This window comes from Saimiri boliviensis, chromosome 4 (genome assembly GCF_048565385.1).
Source record: "Saimiri boliviensis isolate mSaiBol1 chromosome 4, mSaiBol1.pri, whole genome shotgun sequence".
Lineage (NCBI taxonomy): Eukaryota > Metazoa > Chordata > Mammalia > Primates > Cebidae > Saimiri > Saimiri boliviensis.
Window position 1 is genome coordinate 122,010,031 of NC_133452.1, and position 21,120 is coordinate 122,031,150.

At 36.4% G+C, this 21,120-nt stretch overlaps 1 protein-coding gene across 1 annotated transcript in view; it reads left to right on the plus strand.

Moving 5' to 3' along the window:
• The first annotated feature begins 12,959 nt into the window (after window positions 1–12,959).
• Window positions 12,960–21,120, plus strand: part of LOC141579921 (protein eyes shut homolog) — a 535,064-nt gene continuing 526,903 nt past the window's right edge. Inside the window, exon 1 of the mRNA XM_039467768.2 lies at window positions 12,960–13,066. Coding sequence (XP_039323702.2) covers window positions 13,019–13,066 — 48 coding nt within the window. The 5' untranslated portion in view covers window positions 12,960–13,018. The remainder of the gene's footprint in view (window positions 13,067–21,120) is intronic.

Here is a 21,120-nt window from a genome sequence, read left to right on the forward strand (position 1 = left end):
ACAGTAAAAAATTGAATCATTAAAAAAAATTCAATCATTAAAAAAAAAAAGACTTCCACAATAAAACCCATCAGTGTGGTGCAGCTTAGTCTAGATCAGGCATCCCCAAACTTTTTACACAGGGGGCCAAGTCACTGTCCCTCAGACCATTGGAGGGCCACCACATACTGTGCTCCTCTCATTGACCACCAATGAAAGAGGTTCCCCTTCCTGAAGTGCAGCGGGGGGCTGGATAAATGGCCTCAGGGGGCCACATGCAGCCCGCGGGTCATAGTTTGGGGATACCTGGTAGATGTTAGCAATTCTAACCATTGTGAGAATTCTGAAAGTCTCCCACCCAAATCTATCTGATTTTCTCTTTAAAAGATTCCATTAGCAAAAATATAAAACTTTTCACTCTCCTAAGTCGTTCACAGCAATTTGCTTTCTCCTAAATGCCATAGAAAAACACAAAGGCTGATTCTCTTCATTTACACATGTCCACTTCTCTATGTCATGCATTTTTAAAAAACCTTAAACAATTTTGATAATTCTTTTCTAAGCTTTGACCTCAGTCATGCCATTATCTTTATCTTACACAGTTCCAGGTAGAAAAGTACACTAAGTATTCCTTTGTCTTAAAATTGGTTAAACACTATAAATCATTGCCATTTTCTTCAGTTGTGGAAATCTTTCTTATATTCACATTGTGTTGCCAATTATCAAAATTCTCTGTCTTTCTAACAACACTGCCACTATTGTAACCCTGGGTAACTCCTCCTCTATGCCAAAAGGTTTGTAATTTTCTCTCTTTTCTCCCTTCCTTCTTCATTTTAATACAAACGGAGCTGTGTGACTCCTGCAACATTCTGAACAGAACACAGTATGAAAAACTAAATACTGGTTTCCCTACCAGATATTCTCCAAAACACACTGAAATTTAAACTGGATATAAGGGGGTTAGAAAACATTCTAAACGTTGTTTATTTTTGTGCCACCTCATAGAGTTTGTATTGTAATGAGTCCTGCATGAGTGTTCAGTACATATTGAAAAGGTACAATTCATTTAAGATGGCCTATGTTCAGTTACTGACGGCCATGGTAAGCATAAAGCCCTCCACCATCTCTAGGCAGAAAAATTATATAAATATACCCCTTCCTCCACACCAACAAGGTGTAATACTGGACAAGTGGAGCACAGGGTAGATTTTAGACATCACTCATCTTCTCTGCATGAGGTCTTTGAGCAACAAACAATCTGAATATCATTGAGGACAGTCCTAATTAGAGAGTTCTTTCTGTACCTATATAGGTAATTAAATGGATTTTTGAGCTCATTTCCAATGAAGTATCAATATAGGTATTCAGATGGTTTTTCTAGAACTAGAAAGACACTTTGTTTTTAGCCTAAACAGTATCATGTATAGTGTTGAATATAATGTTGAACACCCAGTAAGTGAAATCAGACCTATCCCATGAGGAGCAAATTGAAAGTAATAGGGAATAGTTTCTGTACTGCAAATTCACTCAGAGTTGTTCTCAATCCCTGGACAATCACTGTGCCTAGATACTTTTTATACCCAGCAGGGGTGCAATGGTTTATATTGGTGGTAATGCAAACTTCAAATGCATATTTTGGTCTTAAAGTAGCCTTGTTCATTTTGTAACAGAAATGCTGCACTATCCTTGGGTCAAGAAAACAGAGAAACAAACATAGATAATATCTGCCTATAATTATTTTCAGTGATGAGGTGGCTGCATTGAGAACAGAAGAGATACTGAATAATCTTTTGAATCAAGATCCATTAAAAGTAAATAAATCCTTATTATGAGATAAAAGAGTGTATACAGTTGTAGTTTCATGAAGATTTACATGTAAAAATTAATTTTTCTATGTATTCTAGAGTTATACTAAGAAAGAAAATAATTTTGTGTTATCTAATTACTAAGTAATATATTAACTTGTAAGATGAAATTATTTTAGGTTTATTTTTATTTTATATTCATGAGATCAGATACAAATCACTATGGGCTAAGAGGGAAAATGAAATGAAAATAAGATATATAAATCTTAGAAATTGTGACATTTATTTTCATTAATAAAGTCAAACTATTATAACTGCTATATTTTAACATAAAATGGTAATATTAAAAATGGTCATTATTTCTAGCTGGATGTATCAATGTATTTAAAGATTTCATTTAGTCTTCAACTTAAGATAACTAATTTTAGGCTGGGTGAGTTGGCTCTTGCCTGTAATCCCAGCACTTTGGGAGGCTCAGGTGGGAGGATTCTTTGAATCTAGAAGTTCAAGACTAGCCCAGGTAATGTATGTTTCTAAAAAATTAAAAAAAAAAAAAAAAAGGAGATGATCCAACATTGCCAAATAGGAACAGCTCTGGAGTGCAGCGAGTTCCCAGCGAGAACACAGAGGGTGAGTGATGACCACATTTCCAAATGAGTTTTTACTGCCCACAGACCAGGAGATTCTCAGGTGGAAGAGTGCCACAAGCCTCCAGCACGGCTGTTTCAGCCGGCACAGCAGGTCTCCACACAAAAACTGATACAATCTGGGTGGCTGTTTCAACTGGCGCCTGGAACACCTGGAAAAAAGAGTTGCTCATTCAACTGAAAGAAAGGAGGCTGAAACAGGGAGCTGGGTGATATGCCTCAGTGGGTCCCAACCCCACAAAGACCAGCAATCTGAAACGCTCTGGACTGAGAGTTTCACAGCAAGCACAGCTGGACCTAGGACAGTCGAGCTTTGTCGGGGGAAGGGCATCTGCCATTACCGAGGCAGTCCGCCATTACCAAGGGAGTCCGCCATTACAGAAAAACTCTGCCATTACTAAGACTGACAGCCATTACCAAGGCAGTTCTAACTATACCTCTATAAGCAAAACCACAAGGAAATTCACAAAGTAACATGGGTAGAGCCCACAGCAGCTCAGCAATGCCTCTGCTGGCAGACTGTGACTAGGCTACCTCCTCAATGGGCAGGGCATCTCTGAAAAAAGGCAACAGCATGTCAGGGATTTATAAATAAAGCCCCACCTTCCCAGGACAGAGCACCTGAGAAAAAAAAGTGGTTATGAGTTCTATTGCAGCAGACTTAAATGTACCTGCCCAGCAACTCTGAACAGAAAATGGAGCTCACCACTCAGCACTTGAGCTCCTATAAGGGACAGACTGTCTCCTCAAGCAGCTCCCCAACCCCTGTATATCCAAAGAGACACCTCATAAAGGAGACCTCAGGCTGACATCTGGTGGGTATCCCTCTGGGACAAAGATAACAGAATAAGAAACTGGCAGCAACCCTGACTGTTCTGCAGCTGCTGCAGGTGATCCCTAGGCAAACAGGGTCTGAAGTGGACCTCCAGCAGTCCTACAGAAAAGGGGTCTGACTGTGAGAAGAAAAACTAAAAAACAGAAATAACTTCATCATCAACAAAAAGGACATCCACTCAGAGACTTCATCTGAAAGTTAACAACTACAAAGACCACAGGTAGATAAATCCACAAAGATGGGAAGAAACCAGCACAAAAAAGATGAAAACATCCAAAACCAGAATGCCTCTCCTCCTCCAAAGGATCACTACTCCTCACCAGCAAGGGAATAAAGCTGGATGAAGAATGAGTTTGATGAATTGACAGGAACAGGCTTCAGAGGAGGGTAATAAGAAACTTCTCCGAGCTAAAAGAAAATGTTCTAACCCGATGCAAAGAAACTAAGAACCTTGAAAAAAAGATTTGATGAGATGCTAAGGAGAATAAACAGCTTATAGAAGAATATAGATGAATTGATGGAGCTGAAAAACACAATGTGAGTACTTCATGAAGCATACACAAGTTTCAATAGTCAAATTGACCAAGTGGAAGAAAGGATATCAGAGATTGAAGATCAACTCAGTGAAATAAAATGAGAAGGCAAAACTAGAGAAAAAAGAGTGAAAAGAAATGAACAAAGCCTCCAAGAAATATGGGATTATGTGGAAAGACCTAATCTACATTTGACAAGTGTACCTGAATGTGATGGAGAGAATGAATCCAAGCTGGAAAACACTCATCAGGATATTATCCAGGAGAACTTCCCCAACCTAGCAAGGCAGGCCACCATTCAAGTCAGGAAATACAGAGAACACCACAAAGATATTCGTCAAGAAGAGCAACCCCAAGGCACATAATCATGAGATTCACCAGGGTTAAAATGAAGAAAAAAAGGCTAAGAGCAGCCAGAGAGAAAGGTAGGGTTACCCACAAAGGGAAGCCCATCAGACTCACAGCATATCTCTCAGCAGAAACCCAACAAGCCAGAAGAGAGTGAGGGGTCAATATTCAACATCCTTAAAGAAGAGAATTTTAAACCTAGAATTTGATATCCAGCCAAATTAAGCTTCATAAGTGTAGGAGAAATAAAATCCTTTATGAACAAGCAACTGCTCAGAAATTTCATCACCACCAGTCCTGCCTTACAGAGCTTCTGAAAGAAGCACTAAACATAGAAAGAAACAACCATTACCAGCCATTCCAAAAACATACCAAATGGTAAAGAGCATCAGAGCATCGACACAATCAAGAAACTGCATCAATTAATGGGAAAAACAACCAGCTTAGCATCAAAATGGCAGGATCAATTTCACACATAACTATATTAACCTTAAATGTAAATGGGCTCAATGCCCCAGTCAAAAAGCACAGACTACCAAATTGGATACAAAGTCAAGATCCATCGTAGTGCTGTATTCAGGAAACCCATGACACATGCAAGGATACACATAGGATCAAAATAAAAGGATGGAGGAATATTTACCAAGAAAATGGAGAGCAAAAAACAGGAGTTGCAGTCCTAGTGTCTGATAAAACAGACTTTAAACCAACAAAGATCAAAAGAGACAAAGAAGGGCATTACATAATGGTAAAAGGATCCATGCAGCAAAGAGAGCTAACCATCCTAAATATACACATGCTCAACACAGGAGCACCCACATACATAAAGCAAGTTCTTAGCTACCTACAAAGAGACTTAGGCTCCCACACAGCAATAGTGGGAAACTTTAACACTTTACTGTCAATATTAGACAGATCAACGATACAGAAAATTAAAAAGGATATCCAGAACTTGAACTTAGATCTGGACCAAGCAAACCTCATAGACAGCTACAGAACTCTCCACCTTAAATCAACAGAATATGCATACTTCTCAGCATCACATCATACCGACTCTAAAACTGACCACATAATTGGAAGTAAATCACTTCTCAGCAAATGCAAAAGAACAGAAATCGTAAGAAACAGTCTCTCAGACCACAGTGCAATCAAATTAGAACTCAGGATTAAGAAACTAACTCAGAACTGCTCAACTTCATGGAAACTGAACAACTGGCTCTTGAATGTTGACTGAATAAACAATGATATGAAGGCAAAAAGAAAGATGTTCTTCGAAACCAATGAGAATGAAGACAAAACGTATTCTGGGACACATTTAAAACAGTGTCTAGAGGAAAATTTATAGCAATAAACGCCCACATGACAAGCAAGGAAGAATCTAAAATCAACACCTTATAATCAAAATTGAAAGAGCTAGAGGAGCAAGATCAAAAACTCAAAGGCTAGCATAAGACAAGAAATAACTAACATCAGAGAAGAACTGAAGGGGATAGAGACACAAAAAACCCTTCAAAAAAATCAATAAATCCAGGAGCTGGTTTTTTGAAAAGATCAACAAAATAGATAGACCACTAGCCAGATTAATAAAAAAGAAAAGAGAGAAGTATCAAATAGATGCAATAAAAAACAATAAAGAGGATATTACCAGAGATTCCATAGAAATGAAAACTACCATCAGAGATTACTACAAACAACTCTATACGCATAAACCTGTAAACCTGAAAGAAATGGATAAATTCCTGGAAACTTGCACCTTCCAAAGCGTAAACCAGGAAGTAGTTGAAACCCTGAATAAACTAATAACAATGGCTGAAATTGAGGCAGCAATTTGGTTGGCAGCTTACCAACCAAAAAAAAAACCAGTTCCAGATGGGTTCACAGCTGAATTCTACCAGACATACAAAGAGGAGCGGGTACCATTCCTTCTGAAACTATTCCAAACAATCCAAAAAGAGGGAATCCTTCCCAAATCATTGGATGAGACCAACATCATCTCAATACCAAAACTTGGCAGAGATCAACAAGAAAAGAAAACTTCAGGCCAATATCCGGGATGAACATAGATGCAAAAATCTTCAATAACATACTGGCAAAGCAATTGCAACAGCACATCAAAAAGCTTATCCATCACAATCAAGTAGGCTTCATCCCAGGGATGCAAGGGTATTTCAATACACGCAAGTCTATAAATGTAATCCACCACGTAAACAGACCCAAAGACAAAAACCAAGTTATTAATTTAATAGATGCAGAGAAGGCTTTTGACAATATTCAGTAGCCCTTTATGCTAAAACCTGTCAATAAAATAGGTGTGTATTGAATGTATCTCAAAATAATGAAAGCTATTTATGACAAACCAGCCAATATCATACTGAATGGGCAAAAACTGGAAGCATTTCCTTTGAAATCTGGCACTAGACAAGGATGCCCTCTGTTACCACTCCTTTTCAATATGGTATTGGAAGTTCTAGCCTGAGCAATCAGGCAAGAAAAAGAAACAGAGGGTATTCAGTTAGGAAAGGAGGAAGTCAAATTGTCTGTATTTCCAGATGACATGATTGTATGTTTAGTAGACCCCATTGTCTCAGCTCAGAATCTCCTGAAACTGATAAGCAACTTCAGCAAAGTCTCAGGATACAAAATCAATGTGCAAAAATCACAAGCATTCCTATATTCCAATAACAGACTTAAAGAGAGCCAAATCAAGAATGAACTGTCATTCACAGTTGCTACGAAGAGAATAAAATACCTAGGAATATAACTAATAAAGGATGTAAAGGTTCTCTTCAAGAAGAACTACAAACCACTGCTCAAGTAAAAAAAGAAGGACACAAACAGATGGAAAAACATTCCATGCTCAGGGTTAGGAAGAATCAATATTGTGAAAATGGCTATACTGCCTAAGGTAATTTATAGATTCAACGCTATCCCTATTAAACTACCTATGACCCTCTTCACAGAACTGGAAAAAAACCACCTTAAACTTCATAGGGAACCAAAGAGAGCCAACATAGCCAAGGTAATTCTAAGCAAAAAGAACAAAGAAAGACATCAGGCTACCTGACTTCGAGCTATACTACAAGGCTACAGTAATCAAAACAGCATGGTACTGGCACCAAAACAGATATATAGACCAATGGAAGAGAATAGATGCCTCAGAGGCAATGCGACACATCTACAACCATCTGATTTTTGACAAACCTGATAAAAACAAGCAATGGGGAAAGGATTCCCTGTTCATTAAATGTTGTTGGGATAACTGGCTGGCCATGTGCAGAAAGCCGAAACTGGACCCCTTCTTGACACCTTACACTAAAATTAACTCCAGATGGGTTAAAGACTTAAACATGAGTCCTAACACCATAAAAAGCCTAGAAGAAAACCTAGGCAAAACCATTCTGGACATAGGCATAGGCAAGGACTTCATGATTAAAACACCAAAAGCATAGGCAACAAAAGCTAAAATAGACAAATGTGACCTAATTAAACTCCAGAGATTCCGTGCAGCAAAAGAAACAATCATTATCGTGAACCAGCAACAAACAGAATGGGAAAAAGTTTTTGCAATCTACCCATCTGAAAAAGGTCTAATATCCAGAATCTGCAAAGAACTAAAACAGATTCACAAGAAAAAAACAAGCCAATTCCAAAGTGGGCGAAGGATGTGTACAGACACTTTTCAAAAGAAGACATCTATGAGACCAACAAACACATAAAAAAATTCTCATCATTACTGATTATTAGAGAAATGCAAATCAAAACTATACTGAGATACCATCTCACGCCACTTAGAATGGCAATCAAATAATCTGGAGACAACAGATGTTGGAGAGGATGTGGAGAAATAGGAACACTTTTACACTGTTGGTGGGAGTATAAATTAGTTCAACCATTGTGGAAGACAGTGTGGTGATTCCTCAAGGAACTAGAAATAGAAATTCCATTTGACTCAGCAATCCCATTTCTGGGTATATATCCAAAGGATTATAAATCTTTCTGTTATAAAGACACATGCACACATACGTTCATTGCAGCACTGTTTACAATAGCAAAGACCTGGAACCAACCCAAATGCCCATCAATGATAGATAGGACAAGGAGAATGTGGCACATATACACCATTGGATACTATGCAGCCATAAAAATTGATGGGTTTGTGTCCTTTGTAGGGACATGGATGAATCTGGAAACCATCATTCTGATGCAAGAACAGAAAATCAAACACCATATGTTCTCACTTATAGGTGGGTGTTGAACAGCAAGAGTGCATGGACATAGAGCGGGGAGCATCACAAACTGGGGTCTCTTTGGGGAGACTAGGGGAGGGACAGCAGAGATAGGGATTTTGGGAGGGATAACATGGGGAGAAATGCCAGATATAGGTGATGGGGATGGAGGCAGCAAACCACAAACCACATTGCCATGTATGTGCCTATATATTTATTTATATATTATTGCACTTTAGGTTCCGAAGTTCATGTGCAGAACATGCAGGATTGTAATATATATATATATATATATATATATATATATATATAGAGAGAGAGAGAGAGAGAGAGAGAGAGAGAGAGAGAGAGGGAGAGAGAAAGAAAGAGAGAAATAAAAGTGGTCAGGGATGGTGGTAGCCACCTGTAGTCCTAGGTGCTTGAAAGACTGAACTGGGAGAGGATCACTTTAGCCCAGGAGTTTAAAGTTGCAATGAATTGTGACCATGCCACTACACTGCTGCCTGGGTGACAGAGCAAGACTGTCTCGAACATAATAAAAATTAAAAATGTACTGTGATTTTGTTACAATGTGCCACCTAAAGTTGTATTTATTTTACACCACCATTATTTTCAATCATTTATTCCTTACACACTTGCTTATTTTGTGTCGATACTAGATTAATGCTATGAGTTTAACACCATAATAATTAGATGACTTTTACTAGATTGCTAATGACAGCTTTTGTTTTTTTGTTTTCAGTTGCCAAACCATTTTCTGAATGTTTGGTTACCTTGTTAAGAGTGAAAATCAAAGCTACATAAGACTCAAGAGATAACATACTTTGTTTCTGAACATTAAAAAAAAAAAACCTCTTGTCCAATAAGTATTAATTTGGCTGATTTATGTTTTGTTATTCTGGTCTAATTTCTTACCATGACATTGTCCTACACCACTATAAGCACCTATTCATCTTGGGTGTTTCTTCAAACCAATGGGTATGATTGACACTCAGTATCCATTCCCATCTAGTGTGGTTTCCTGTACTACAGAGGCAAGAGTATTAAAAGCTGCAATTTCCAGACTCCCTGAAAGCTGGAGTTGCAAATATTATTGAGTTCTGCCAATACTAAACATACCTAAAATCTCAAGGCTCTGATGGAGACCATTTCTGGGTATCTTAGCAGATTTTTCTGTTAAAATAGTCATGGAGAGATGTGGCTCTTTGCAGCAGATCTCACTGTAGAGTCATTAATTCAGTGTGTAGGTGCATTGAATTGGCAGCTTCCTGGTAATCAGCCTTCCTTGGATTGGCACAATGGGTTCTTGAACTCAGAAATTCTAATGGTGCTTTAATATTTCTCATCTTCCTAATCCTGGCTCAGGGGAAAGAATGTCTCTTGACTTATTTTATATCCTTGTTTGTTGTCTTTGACCAAGACAGTCTTAATGTTTTTCTCAGTTTGACTAGGCTTTAAACAGACTTTTTACTGACTACAGGTCCTGATCTCCCTTTCCTTAGAGCATTTACTTTAGAAAACTTGTAGTTGTAAATTATTTCTCTGTCTCTTTGAGATATATATCTTCTCTCAGGCTGTTTCTCATGGACCAGGAAGTCTTTCCTTCAAAATGTAATGTTGTACTCTAGAGGCTGCAGTAAGAAGATTGCTTGAACCCACGTGGTTGAGGCTGCAGTGAGTTGCGATCATACCCCTGCACTCCAGCCTGGGCACCAGGGTGAGACTTTGTCTCAAAAACAAAACAAAACAGCAGTAACGACAACAACAAGGCAAAACAAAACAACAAGTAACCCTGGAAGGCGACAAATAGTGCCCTTATTTTGCAGTTTCTTTGGGAGAGTAGAACCCTAACCTCAGTAAGAGACAGTCAGCAAGTACAGGTGGCCTAACCACATTGACCAAATTCCCACCCACACAAACCTCCCCGCAGTACTTTTCTGTTACTTCACCAGGCATTTAAAAATCTTTCTGCTGCCATTTATTTTACTGGGATTGAGTGCAAGCTCTCTCCCCTACTATAAGAGTCTCTGTCTCCTATTGCAGTACTCTTGAATAAAGTCTTCCTTGTCTGTATAACTGGTCCAGTGCAATTTTTCTTTTATAATTCCCATCTTATGGTTTAAAGGTTTGTCATGTTCTTCACAGTATAAGAAGCAAAAGAAAAACTATATTATCATTTTCATGGCTTAAAGTATATTTGGAAATATTTTATTCAATCAAAAGAAGATACATAAAAATATACACTGTAATAAATGTGTATAACACCATGTGTTCTGAGAAATAGAATATTATCAATAATTCTCACTTCCTCTATATGCCTCCAGGAACATCCCACTCCCTGCAGTAACTACTGTGAATTTTATATTCAACATTCCCTTAGTATTCCTTAGAGTTTTATTTATATATATATATATATATATATATATATATATATATATATATATGCATCCCTAAGCAATGTTATTAAGTTTCATGTGCATTTGAATTTTATAAGCACAGTCATCAGGGTGTATTTTTTATGGAATATATTTTTATGCTCAATAATATGTTTGTGAGACTCAACTATGTGAATGACTAGTATTGGCTTTTTATAAACCCGGCAAAGATGGTTTTTTCCATATCACCTTTTATAGCCTCCTTAGTAGAGTTCCCAATGGAATCAGCTCAGCACATGAAAGAGCATTGGAAAGTGGAAAGAGTCTTGGATGACGATTTGATAAGTTTAGTCTCTTGGCAGCTATTTCTAAGCTTGATATGGATATTGCCATGTCTTTTAAAGTCAGGCCTTATTTTTTTCTTATAATGCAGTATTTCAGTAAATCATTGCTAATTACCTCAAAATATGTATTTAATTGTTTTGTTACAATTTATCAGGGGAGAACAATCGAAATATCTTCCTAAGTATGAACAATAAGTTTTACATTTCCCAACAGCCAGGGTTCAGATTAAATGCTAATAGATAATATATAGAAAAATAAAAGTTAAGAAGTTGTAATTACAGTGAGCATATTTAGTCAGTGAGCAGTGAGAGCTGCCTGTGAAGACCCATTGTCCCTATGTATTAGGGTATATTTAGGTTAACATGATGTTGTGGATAGCATGTTAGGCATATTAAGATTCACTAGAAGTAATTATCTGATAGGGAAGAATCAATGGTTTCGAAAAGTGTTCCTGATATGTATGTACCCAGTAAATTATAGCTGAGATATTAGCTTATAGAGTACTTAGCAATGTTGGTCGATAGGTTGATGATGAAAATAATGAAATGTTTGACTAGCAAAAGCCAAACAAAATACATACAATCAAATTATGTTTTGGTATGGAAAATTAGATTGTCATGTTTAAGGAGAATTTTTACAGCCAATGGCCAAATGTACAAAGATACCATATTTATATTCCAAAGAACCACATTGTAACAAATACTAACGGTAATACTACAAGTATTACAAAAACATTGTATATCTAGATATCCATAGTAGTTGCTTTCTTCGGAATTTAAGAATCATATGAAGGGAATTATGAAGTGTCTTTATTCTGTTGCCTTCCATGTATTTATTCCAACATAAAATAGGTAAAGACATTTGTATATGCAATGTTGAATGGCACCATGAATAAGAGCTGAGACTTATGATACTTGTACTCGCTTTTATTTATACTTAACTGTATGATTTTACAGCAAGTTATTTATTTTCTCTGAGTTTAACTTTCTCATGAACTAAATAGAGATAGACTAATAGCTACCCAATAAATATGATCATGAAGATAGCCGGGCCTAGTGGCTCATGCCTGTAATCCCAGCACTTTGGGAGGCCAAGGTGGGTGGATCACTAGAGTTCAGGAGTTTGCGACCAGCCTGGCCAACATGGTGAAAGCCTGTCTCTACTAAAAATACAAAAATTAGCCAGGTGTGGTGGCACATGCCTGTAATCCCAGCTACTTGGGAGGGTGAGGAAGGAGAATCACTTGAACCTGAGAGGCAGAGGTTGCAGTGAGCCTAGATCACATCATTGCACTCCAGCATGAACAAGAGGGTAACTTCGCCTCCATAGCTAGCTAGCTAGATAGATAGACAGATAAATAGATAGATACATAGATACATAGATACATAGATATAGATCAATTGATCATGAAGATACACTCAGGTAATTTGTACAAAACACCTAGCATAATTATTTTAAATGGTAAAATCCAATAAATATAAGCTATTAACATAACTGTTTTTATTATTTTAAAAAATTGCAGCTGGGCATGGTGGCTCAAACCTGTAATCCCAACACTTTGGGAGGCTGAGGTGGGTGGATCATGAGGTCAAGAGATCAAGACCATCCTGGCCAACATATTGAAACCCCATCTCTACTAAAATCCAAAAATAAATTAGCTGGGCATGGTGGTATGTGCGTGTAGTCCCAGCTACTCAGGAGGCCGAGTTAGGAGAATTGCTTGAGCCCAGGAGGCGGAGGTTGCAGTGAGCCGAGATTACGCCACTGCACTCCAGCCTGATGCCTGAGACAAAGCAAGACCCTGTCTTAAAAAAGAAAAAAAAAATTGCATATCTGCTTTGTAATTTTGTTTAACAGGATGGTCTGGACGCCACTGTGAGAAGGAACTTGAATGCATTCCCAACTCATGTGTTCATGAACTGTGCATGGAAAATGAACCTGGCTCGACATGTTTATGCATACCTGGATTTACGGTAAAGATTACTGGTGGTTTTGGTTGTAATATTTTTTTTCGTTCTCTTGGCTGTGCAATAAATAATAGAAAATTACATGGTGAAAAGTAAGGTTGTAGTAGTTAACCTTTAGTGCATCTCTCCTTCTCTGTACAGGCTACATTTTTCTCAGCATTCCTTTTTCCCTTCTTGTCCGTTCATCACTTGCACCCTCAGTCCTTTCAGGAGAAAAACATTCTGATAAATTGATCCACACTAAGGTGCAAGTGACTTAATGTATTGGCCTTTAATGTCTTAATGCATTCGGAAGGAGGATGCCAATAGAGGAATTACTTAATACTGTCAGGGTCTTGGCAGAACTTTTATTTTGCCCAAGGACATAGTGCTACTTCCAGGGTTGGGCTCAGCATATTGTATGTCCAAGGAGGACAAATCTGCTTCCTCAGCAAATTTGAACTCGTCTGAACTCCATTAGCACTAGAAATGACTTTCCTTGGTAAAAATGTCTCTATTAAAAAATAGCTTTTGACCACAGTCTTTTAACAAAACGGACTGCAGCCCATGAATATAGTAAAGAGACAGCAATTGGTAAGACTGGGTTATCAGAAATCTTAAAAGTGTATTTATAAATATCATTATTAGACCAAGCTTCACTGAGGTTAAGGCTAAATAATTAGAGAGGGGGTATAGTCAGGTGACCCAGTGCAAGAATAAAGAATCATACTCCAAGCATCTGGCCAGTGTGTAAGAAAGATGAACAAATGGAAATAGAAATGCAAATGAAGCTAGAAACTCCTTCTCAGAGCTAGCTGAAAGATCAGAAAGGACAAATCAGAAACAAGAGTCACTAGACAAGGTGAAGGAATTACACAGAAAAATATGATCAATAACTGTCACCAAACACAAGATCTTGAAAACACGATTGTGGAAGGGCTTGGCCTAAGCCCAGTGCTTTTCCCTCTTAAAGGACATTCCCAGGGCTCGTCTGTTTTGGAGGGATATGAAGGAGGTCAAACAGAAGTCTTCCTTTCTCTGAGAATTTTCTAATTTTGGATTTGCCCTAGGAAAAAGATTTTCTCATACTGCTCCCAAAGGGATAGATCTTGGGAGAAAAAATTCAGGTGCTGTGTTACTTAAATTGGAAGTTAGTTGGTATCAAGAAATTATTTTTCTGAAACCTCAGATTATACCAATAATGTCTTCCTCAAAGAGTCAGTATAAAGAACAAAATGCTAAGATGTGTTTTTTATTTAACTATATCTTCTGCCAATGCAGCTTACATACATAGAAATCTAAGTCACTTAGAAAATCAATGCTTATTTTAGAGATGATATGTTTTCATAACCAAAATAATTTACTACCAAATATCTCCCAAATTTCCTAAAATAGATAATCTCCTGGTATATGTTCTTTCACATGTGAAATATGAATCTATTAATACTTGAGCTCTCTCTTTAATAAAAAATAAAATCAGAAGGATAAATTTATTAGTTTATGTTAGAAATATAAACATCTTGAAAAAATATAGCTTCATAAGACCACATATCTACTAAATAGGATAAACTTTTACAGACACAATGCTTTTAAATTTTAGTAAACCATTTACTAAATTAATTTCAAATTGATAGTTTTATAACTATTCTCTAAGTACTTGAAAGCTGAAATGAAATTTAAAAACTTGTCATAGCAAGAGATAATGTTTGTGTGAAATGTTACAATGAGATAAGGCAGATTCAACGTTTGCTAATACATTAGTCATACTTAAAAATGATTAGCTAAAGATAAGGGAAATTTAGTTTATTGAAAAAGAATTTTAACATTGAAATGTTATTCATGCCAATGCTATAGCAGTATATATCTAGTCTAAAGTAGTTATTCTTAAAAAATATACTTTTGAAAATCACATGCAAATTATTAATTGGAATAGAAAGTAAAACAATCTGCTGAAGTATCAGAAAATCAAAGAAAATATTCAAAATATTTGAGTGAAAAAATATTGGTAGCAAGTTAAATTTGTAAATATTGAGACAAAATAATGAAAAGGAAACAGGTATGGAAAATGCATAAAAACATTAGAAAATTGCTTCTTAGGTTTATTTTTCCCTCCCCCATTAATCTTGAGTGCAAATGGGATATTAAAGGAATAAAAGGAAGATATTAAACTTGAGAGAGTCTTAAGAATAAAGCAGTTACCATAAAAATTAGAGAAAAGGTAAATTGATTTGCATTAGTACTAAAAATAAAGGGTGTACGTAGAGTATAGGTGAACATGGAAACGGTTTCCATAGCAGAGAGTTGACAATGTACAGGGGGTAATTCATGGCATTCTAGCACTAGAGTAGATGGGAAGAAACTAAATATTGCATCAGTTATCACTTTCTGGTAGAACATTTGCTCATTTCTCTGTCTAATCTTAAACACTGTAAATTCTTGAAGGACAAAGATAATGCTGGATGTTGCAGTATTTCTCAGAGCACAGAGCACAGTACAAGTGTTCACTAATTTACAGTTTTTCAACTTTATCATTGTACAACAGTAACAAACATTCAGTAGAAACAGCATTTTGAGCATCCATACAACCATTCTGGGTTTTCCTTTTAGCACAGCATTCGTTAACTTACATGATCAATTCAACACTGTAATATAAAATAGGTGTGATGTTGAATGATTTTGCCCAAGCTGTTGGCTAATGCAAGTTTTCTGAGCATGTTTAAGATAGGAAAGGCCAAATTACGATGTTCAGTAGATTAGGTGTATTAAATGCATTTTCTACTTACAATATTTTCAACTTATGATGGGTTTATTGTAGTATAACCCCATCATAAGTCAAGGAGCATCTGCACATGTGTTTTGATTTTGGTCATCATTGTTAAGGTTGTTTTATTAGAGCTCGTGGCATATTAGTCACATTTGTTTTAAATTCCCAGCCTGATAATTGCAGAATCCCTGTCATATCTGAGTCTCACTTCAGTGCTTACTCTGTCTCTTCAAACTGTTTTTTTTTTGGCTTTTAGTATATCTTGTATATACTAAATATACTTATATTTAAAGACAGTATGCATTAGGTAAAAGGAACTAAGATAAACAGGCCTATGGCATAACATTTTATGTTTATCTGGCTAAGAGGCACGCTGTTTGCTCTGCTGTAGATATAGGTGTCAGAGGTTAAAATTTCCTCTCATTTTTATTTTCATCTTGCCTGTTGTATTTTGGTTTCATTAGAAAATTCTTCTCAAATAAGTATGAGGTGTGCAGTTCTTCCAGTTGCAATCTGTTGTTATAAAAGATCCCTACTGATAGTGTAAGGTATGGGGAGAGGGTAAGCCTTTAATAGTCCTATGATGAGGTCTCAGTCTTGGTGATCCTGTGTCTCTGGGCTGTGACCTTCAAATGTGCTTCTCTGTACCCCATTCCGTTAGGTGAGACAGAAAAGCTACAGAAGGTTGGAGTTGGGTATTTCCCTTCCCACAGGTCAATTAGGCTCTGGTAAAATAGTTTCACTTGAGGACGAGCCTCTTTAAGAGGAACAGAATGCTCTGGGAGTTTTCAAAATGGCTCCTCTCTCCTCTCCACGCTGGAAGCGTGAGGGCATTTTTTTTCTCCAGACCTCACTGCGAGAACCTTGTAGCATTTTTGAAGGTAAAGTTCATTACAGTGTGGGATATTCCTTAAGAGTGGGCTTCCCTGTAGTTTCCAAGTAACTCTCAAGCTTGCACACACTGAGCCTCCAGCGTTTCATCAGTTACAGTTTGTTTTCCTACCCTGGTTTTGGCTCCAGCAGAGGTTTCTGCTTCTGAGTTTCTGCTCTGGTAAGTTGTGATTCTTTGTGCCTGCCTGACTGTCTCTCCGGTATTTGGGGCAGTAGATTTCCCTATGACCTCAGTGCTCTTAAAAATCTCAGAAGGGTTGTTGAGTTTTGGTTTGTTTGGCTTTTCTTATTGTGTAGATGGAAGTAATCTCTACACGCCAGACCAAAATCCAGAATTCAGAATTCTGTGAGTGTTTTAGAATAAAAGGACTTATGAATATATTTAATAAGAAAAAACGAATGCATTTTCTTTCATTCGTATAATTCAATGGCTCTTTTAACAAATGGATTTTATTGTTCTGATTAGGCTTTTCGGGTATCTAAGCTTGAATGGTTGTCCTATTTTTCATAGTTGGTAGAAGCCTTTATGAAATTGTTCAAAACTCATTCATTTGGCTGGCAGTCAGTCTCCATTAACATGTAAAAACTTAAATTTAAAAATTGTCTTGCATGTGTGCTCTAATTATACCAGCTAATATAGTAGCACATGTAGTCTGTGTAAACAACATTAAAATAATTCAAGTAATTGAAATATACATGTATTGAATTTTTAATTTAACATGAAACAACAAAGCATAATTCAAAGCAATAAGCCTTTTACCTAACAATTTGTAGCAGTTCTCTTCACAGTAAATTCTTTTTATGTTCACCTGAACTTCCCTCTAACATCTTTCTTCTCAGAGATCTTCAGAACAAAATTGCACTTTTTCCAGATTCCTTTTAAGCTATTGTAAAAGTTTCACTAATTAGGTCATCATATAAAAATGTTAATGCAGCTACATATTTATAGGATTAGAGAGGATTAATATTACCACAATTATTTTTGTTTAATAATGGAGAGTGAATTGGGAGGTAAATAGTCCGTGCTGGATAGGGAGATGGAAAGCTATTTTTTTCTTTATTTCTGAGAATTAATTTTTTGTAGATAACACTAAAGGCCTGAACTCTCAGGTTTTTCTTAATGTTTAGAGCTATGACAATCTCTGACAAGCTGATAATTAGTGCAGATTATTCTTTTTAGCAGATCTAATTACAAAGTGAATCCAAACAAGATTAAAGTACTTACATCATTTTGAATTTCAAATGCTCTGTAAAAGAATTTAAATGGCAGAATGCAATTTTTGAACATCCTAGACTTGCTGAAAAATTCAAGAAAAATGACCGTTCTCTTTTTAATTTGATCAGAAAACTGCTCATTTCTTCCTCAGTAAATGAAATTCTACCAAACAAGATTGATCTTCATACATTAACTCTTGATTGGTCTGGATTATTGTTTTGCAAAAGATAGAGTTGATGAAAGTGTTAATTAAAGTCTTACATTAAAACACAAATATCTATATAGTGTGGAAGCCGTATGTGTGTTAAAATGAGGAAAAAATGGAGAAACTGTTTTCAGAGAAAAATGGATTCTGAGTTCTACAGGAGTATAGTCTGTTTGTGGTTTGGGGTTTTTAAATGTCATCTTCAAAATAAACCTAAAACAGAAGACACTAGTACCGCAAGGCAAACATTTTGATGTATATCTATGGTTCTGTTTTTTATTTCCTCATGAAATAGTGATTAATATTATTAATAAATATTTACCAAGTGTTTTCTGTGTTCAAGATGACTAATTCTATTAAAAAATAATACTCATTATCTCTTAATAGGAAATAAGCAAAGATGTAATTTTAGACACTCATAATTCTCTTTTGAATAGATATCTTTGTTGTTTTGACATTTATCCTTATTTGAATTCAAGTAATTTGTATTTTAGATCAGTCAAAACACTTCCTTTGGATACTCACTAAAACAATGTATTTGGAAAACTTATAAAGAAATCTATATACACTTTTCCTATATTCAAATTAAGGAAAAGAGGACTGGCTCACATCCTTTTGCAATGCACTAAAAAAATCAACAATGTTCTTATTTGGGTGAAATTGATACTTTGTTTTAATATATGTTGAGCACACTTGTTTACAGATCCTTAAAATAATACAAAAATCAGATAGTTTCAATTTGTCACCCAAAGAGAACATTCAGCTGTGTGGAAGAGACAAATAATGTGTGGGATAAAAAGGAAGTCAGCATTGGGTTCAAAATGTAGGAAACTGTATGATGAGGGTAATAAAAGCATTAGCTAGGACACTTATTTGGTAGTAGTATTAAAAAATAATAAAGCAATTGGCAAGCCGTGAGTAAAGTAGTCATTAGGAGAGATTTCTCAATGGACAAAAGATAATGGCTGCTTCTTAAAAATTAGAAAGGTATCCCTAAAAGTGCTAAAACTTAATCTGCACTGCATAGTGGAAGTCCACCCTGAGGGTTTGCTCACTACTACTAATGAGAATGCTAAATATGAAATAGCCATAAGAAATAAGGCTTGATCTGCTTCTCAGGACAGGTTTCACCACAAACAACAGCAAAAAAAAAAAAAAAAAAAAAAAAAGATATTTTCCTCTCCCAAGATCAATTATGCTCTGGTAAAAGAGAAACAAGATGCTAGCTTTTATAAAATCTGTCACCCAAAAGCAGAGGATTGCAGGGGCGAAGAAACAAAATTATTGTTTATTTATTTGTTAATTTGTTTATGGGCAGCAGTGAGTGCTATGGGGAAGAAAAAGGTGAAGGGATATGTGTTCTGAACATTTCTAAGCAACACAGTGACAGTATTTTGTAATGCAAGGTATGCGAGGGTTTGGAGAAGGAGGAAATGGTGAAATCTGGAATGAAAAATATTAATGCAAAGAAGAAGTTTTCTGTATTAAATAAGTATAATATATAATGAAAAAATGTAGTCTAATATTTTCAGTAGAATACTGAAAATATATTGCCTTACATTTATATAATAGACATAGCACAGCTATGATGTACAATCTAAATGTCTTACAACATGCTGGGTGCAGCGGCTCATGCCTGTAACCCCAGCACTTTACGAGGCAAAGGCGGGTGGATCACTTGATGTCAGGAGTTTGAGAGTAGCCTGCACAACATGATAAAACTCTGTATCTACTAAAAATACACAAATTCGCCAGGCATGGTATTGGCTGTCTGTACTCCCAGTTACTCAGGAGGTGATGCACAAGTATAACTTGAATTCGATATTTGGAGGTGGTAGTGAGCCAAGATCTTGCCACTGCAGTCCAGCCTTGTTAACAGAGTGAGACTCCATCTCAAGAACAACAACAACAAAAAAAGTCTTACAACAGTAGTTTTGATTGGTAAATGGAGTAGAGTATAATAATGACCAACTCATAGACCTATTTAGATATTAAAGATAATGAATGCCTACGTTTTATCTTCATGCATCACAGTTTTGCTTGAATGTGACTGGTAGAAGAATGTTTGTATTTGGTAGAAACCTAGAATATGTTTAGTGTCATATGGATGCAAAAATGTAATAGCTTAACATTTTAGACTTCAGTTAGATGGAAACTTCTCTCAGCCTCAGTTTCTTCACTTTTAGCGTGAACACATGGATGAATTGAAAGCTTGGCCATGCAGAAAATAACATTGTTAATTTATTGGAGAGTTGGGCACAGAATCTTAAATGCCCATACTTACAAACTGGTAGATCAGTGTTTCAGTGTTCTTTTCTCCACACCATGTATCTTATCCATTTATTTTTAAGATAGATAAATAAATGTAATATCAATTTATTTTTAAGATAGATAACTGTATGTATGTGTGTGTGTGTGTATATATATATATATATATATATATAAATCTTTTGAGATGAGATCTTTCTCTCCTGCCCAGGCTAGAATGCAGTGACATGATCATAGCTCACTGCGGCCTCAAACTTCTGGGCTCAAGTGATTCTCCTCCATCAGCCTACTGAGTAGCTGGAACTACAGACATGTGGCCCCATAACCAGCTAAAATTTTTTAAAATATTTTTTGTAGAAATGAGGTCTCACTATGTTGCCCAGGCTTGTCTGGAACTCCTGGCCTCAAGCAGTCCTCCCGTTTCAGCCTACCAAAATGCTGGAATGACAGGCATAAGCCACCATGTCTCTACAAAGATATTAAGCTACTCTAAAATAAAAGCATAGACTGGATTCCAAAATCGATTCCAAAGTACTGCAACCTTGCCGTGGTCAACAAGGCTATGTACAGTTTGGCCCCTTCCTGATAACTTCTCTAGCTTCACTTCCTCCTGGTCTCTTACTAGCTCTGTATGGTAGCCTCCTATTTAAGCTTCAGCTGCTCAAATATTCCTTCAAAATTCTGGCTGTGTGTCTTTGCACATGCTACACTTTAACCTAGAATGATCCCCAGTCCTT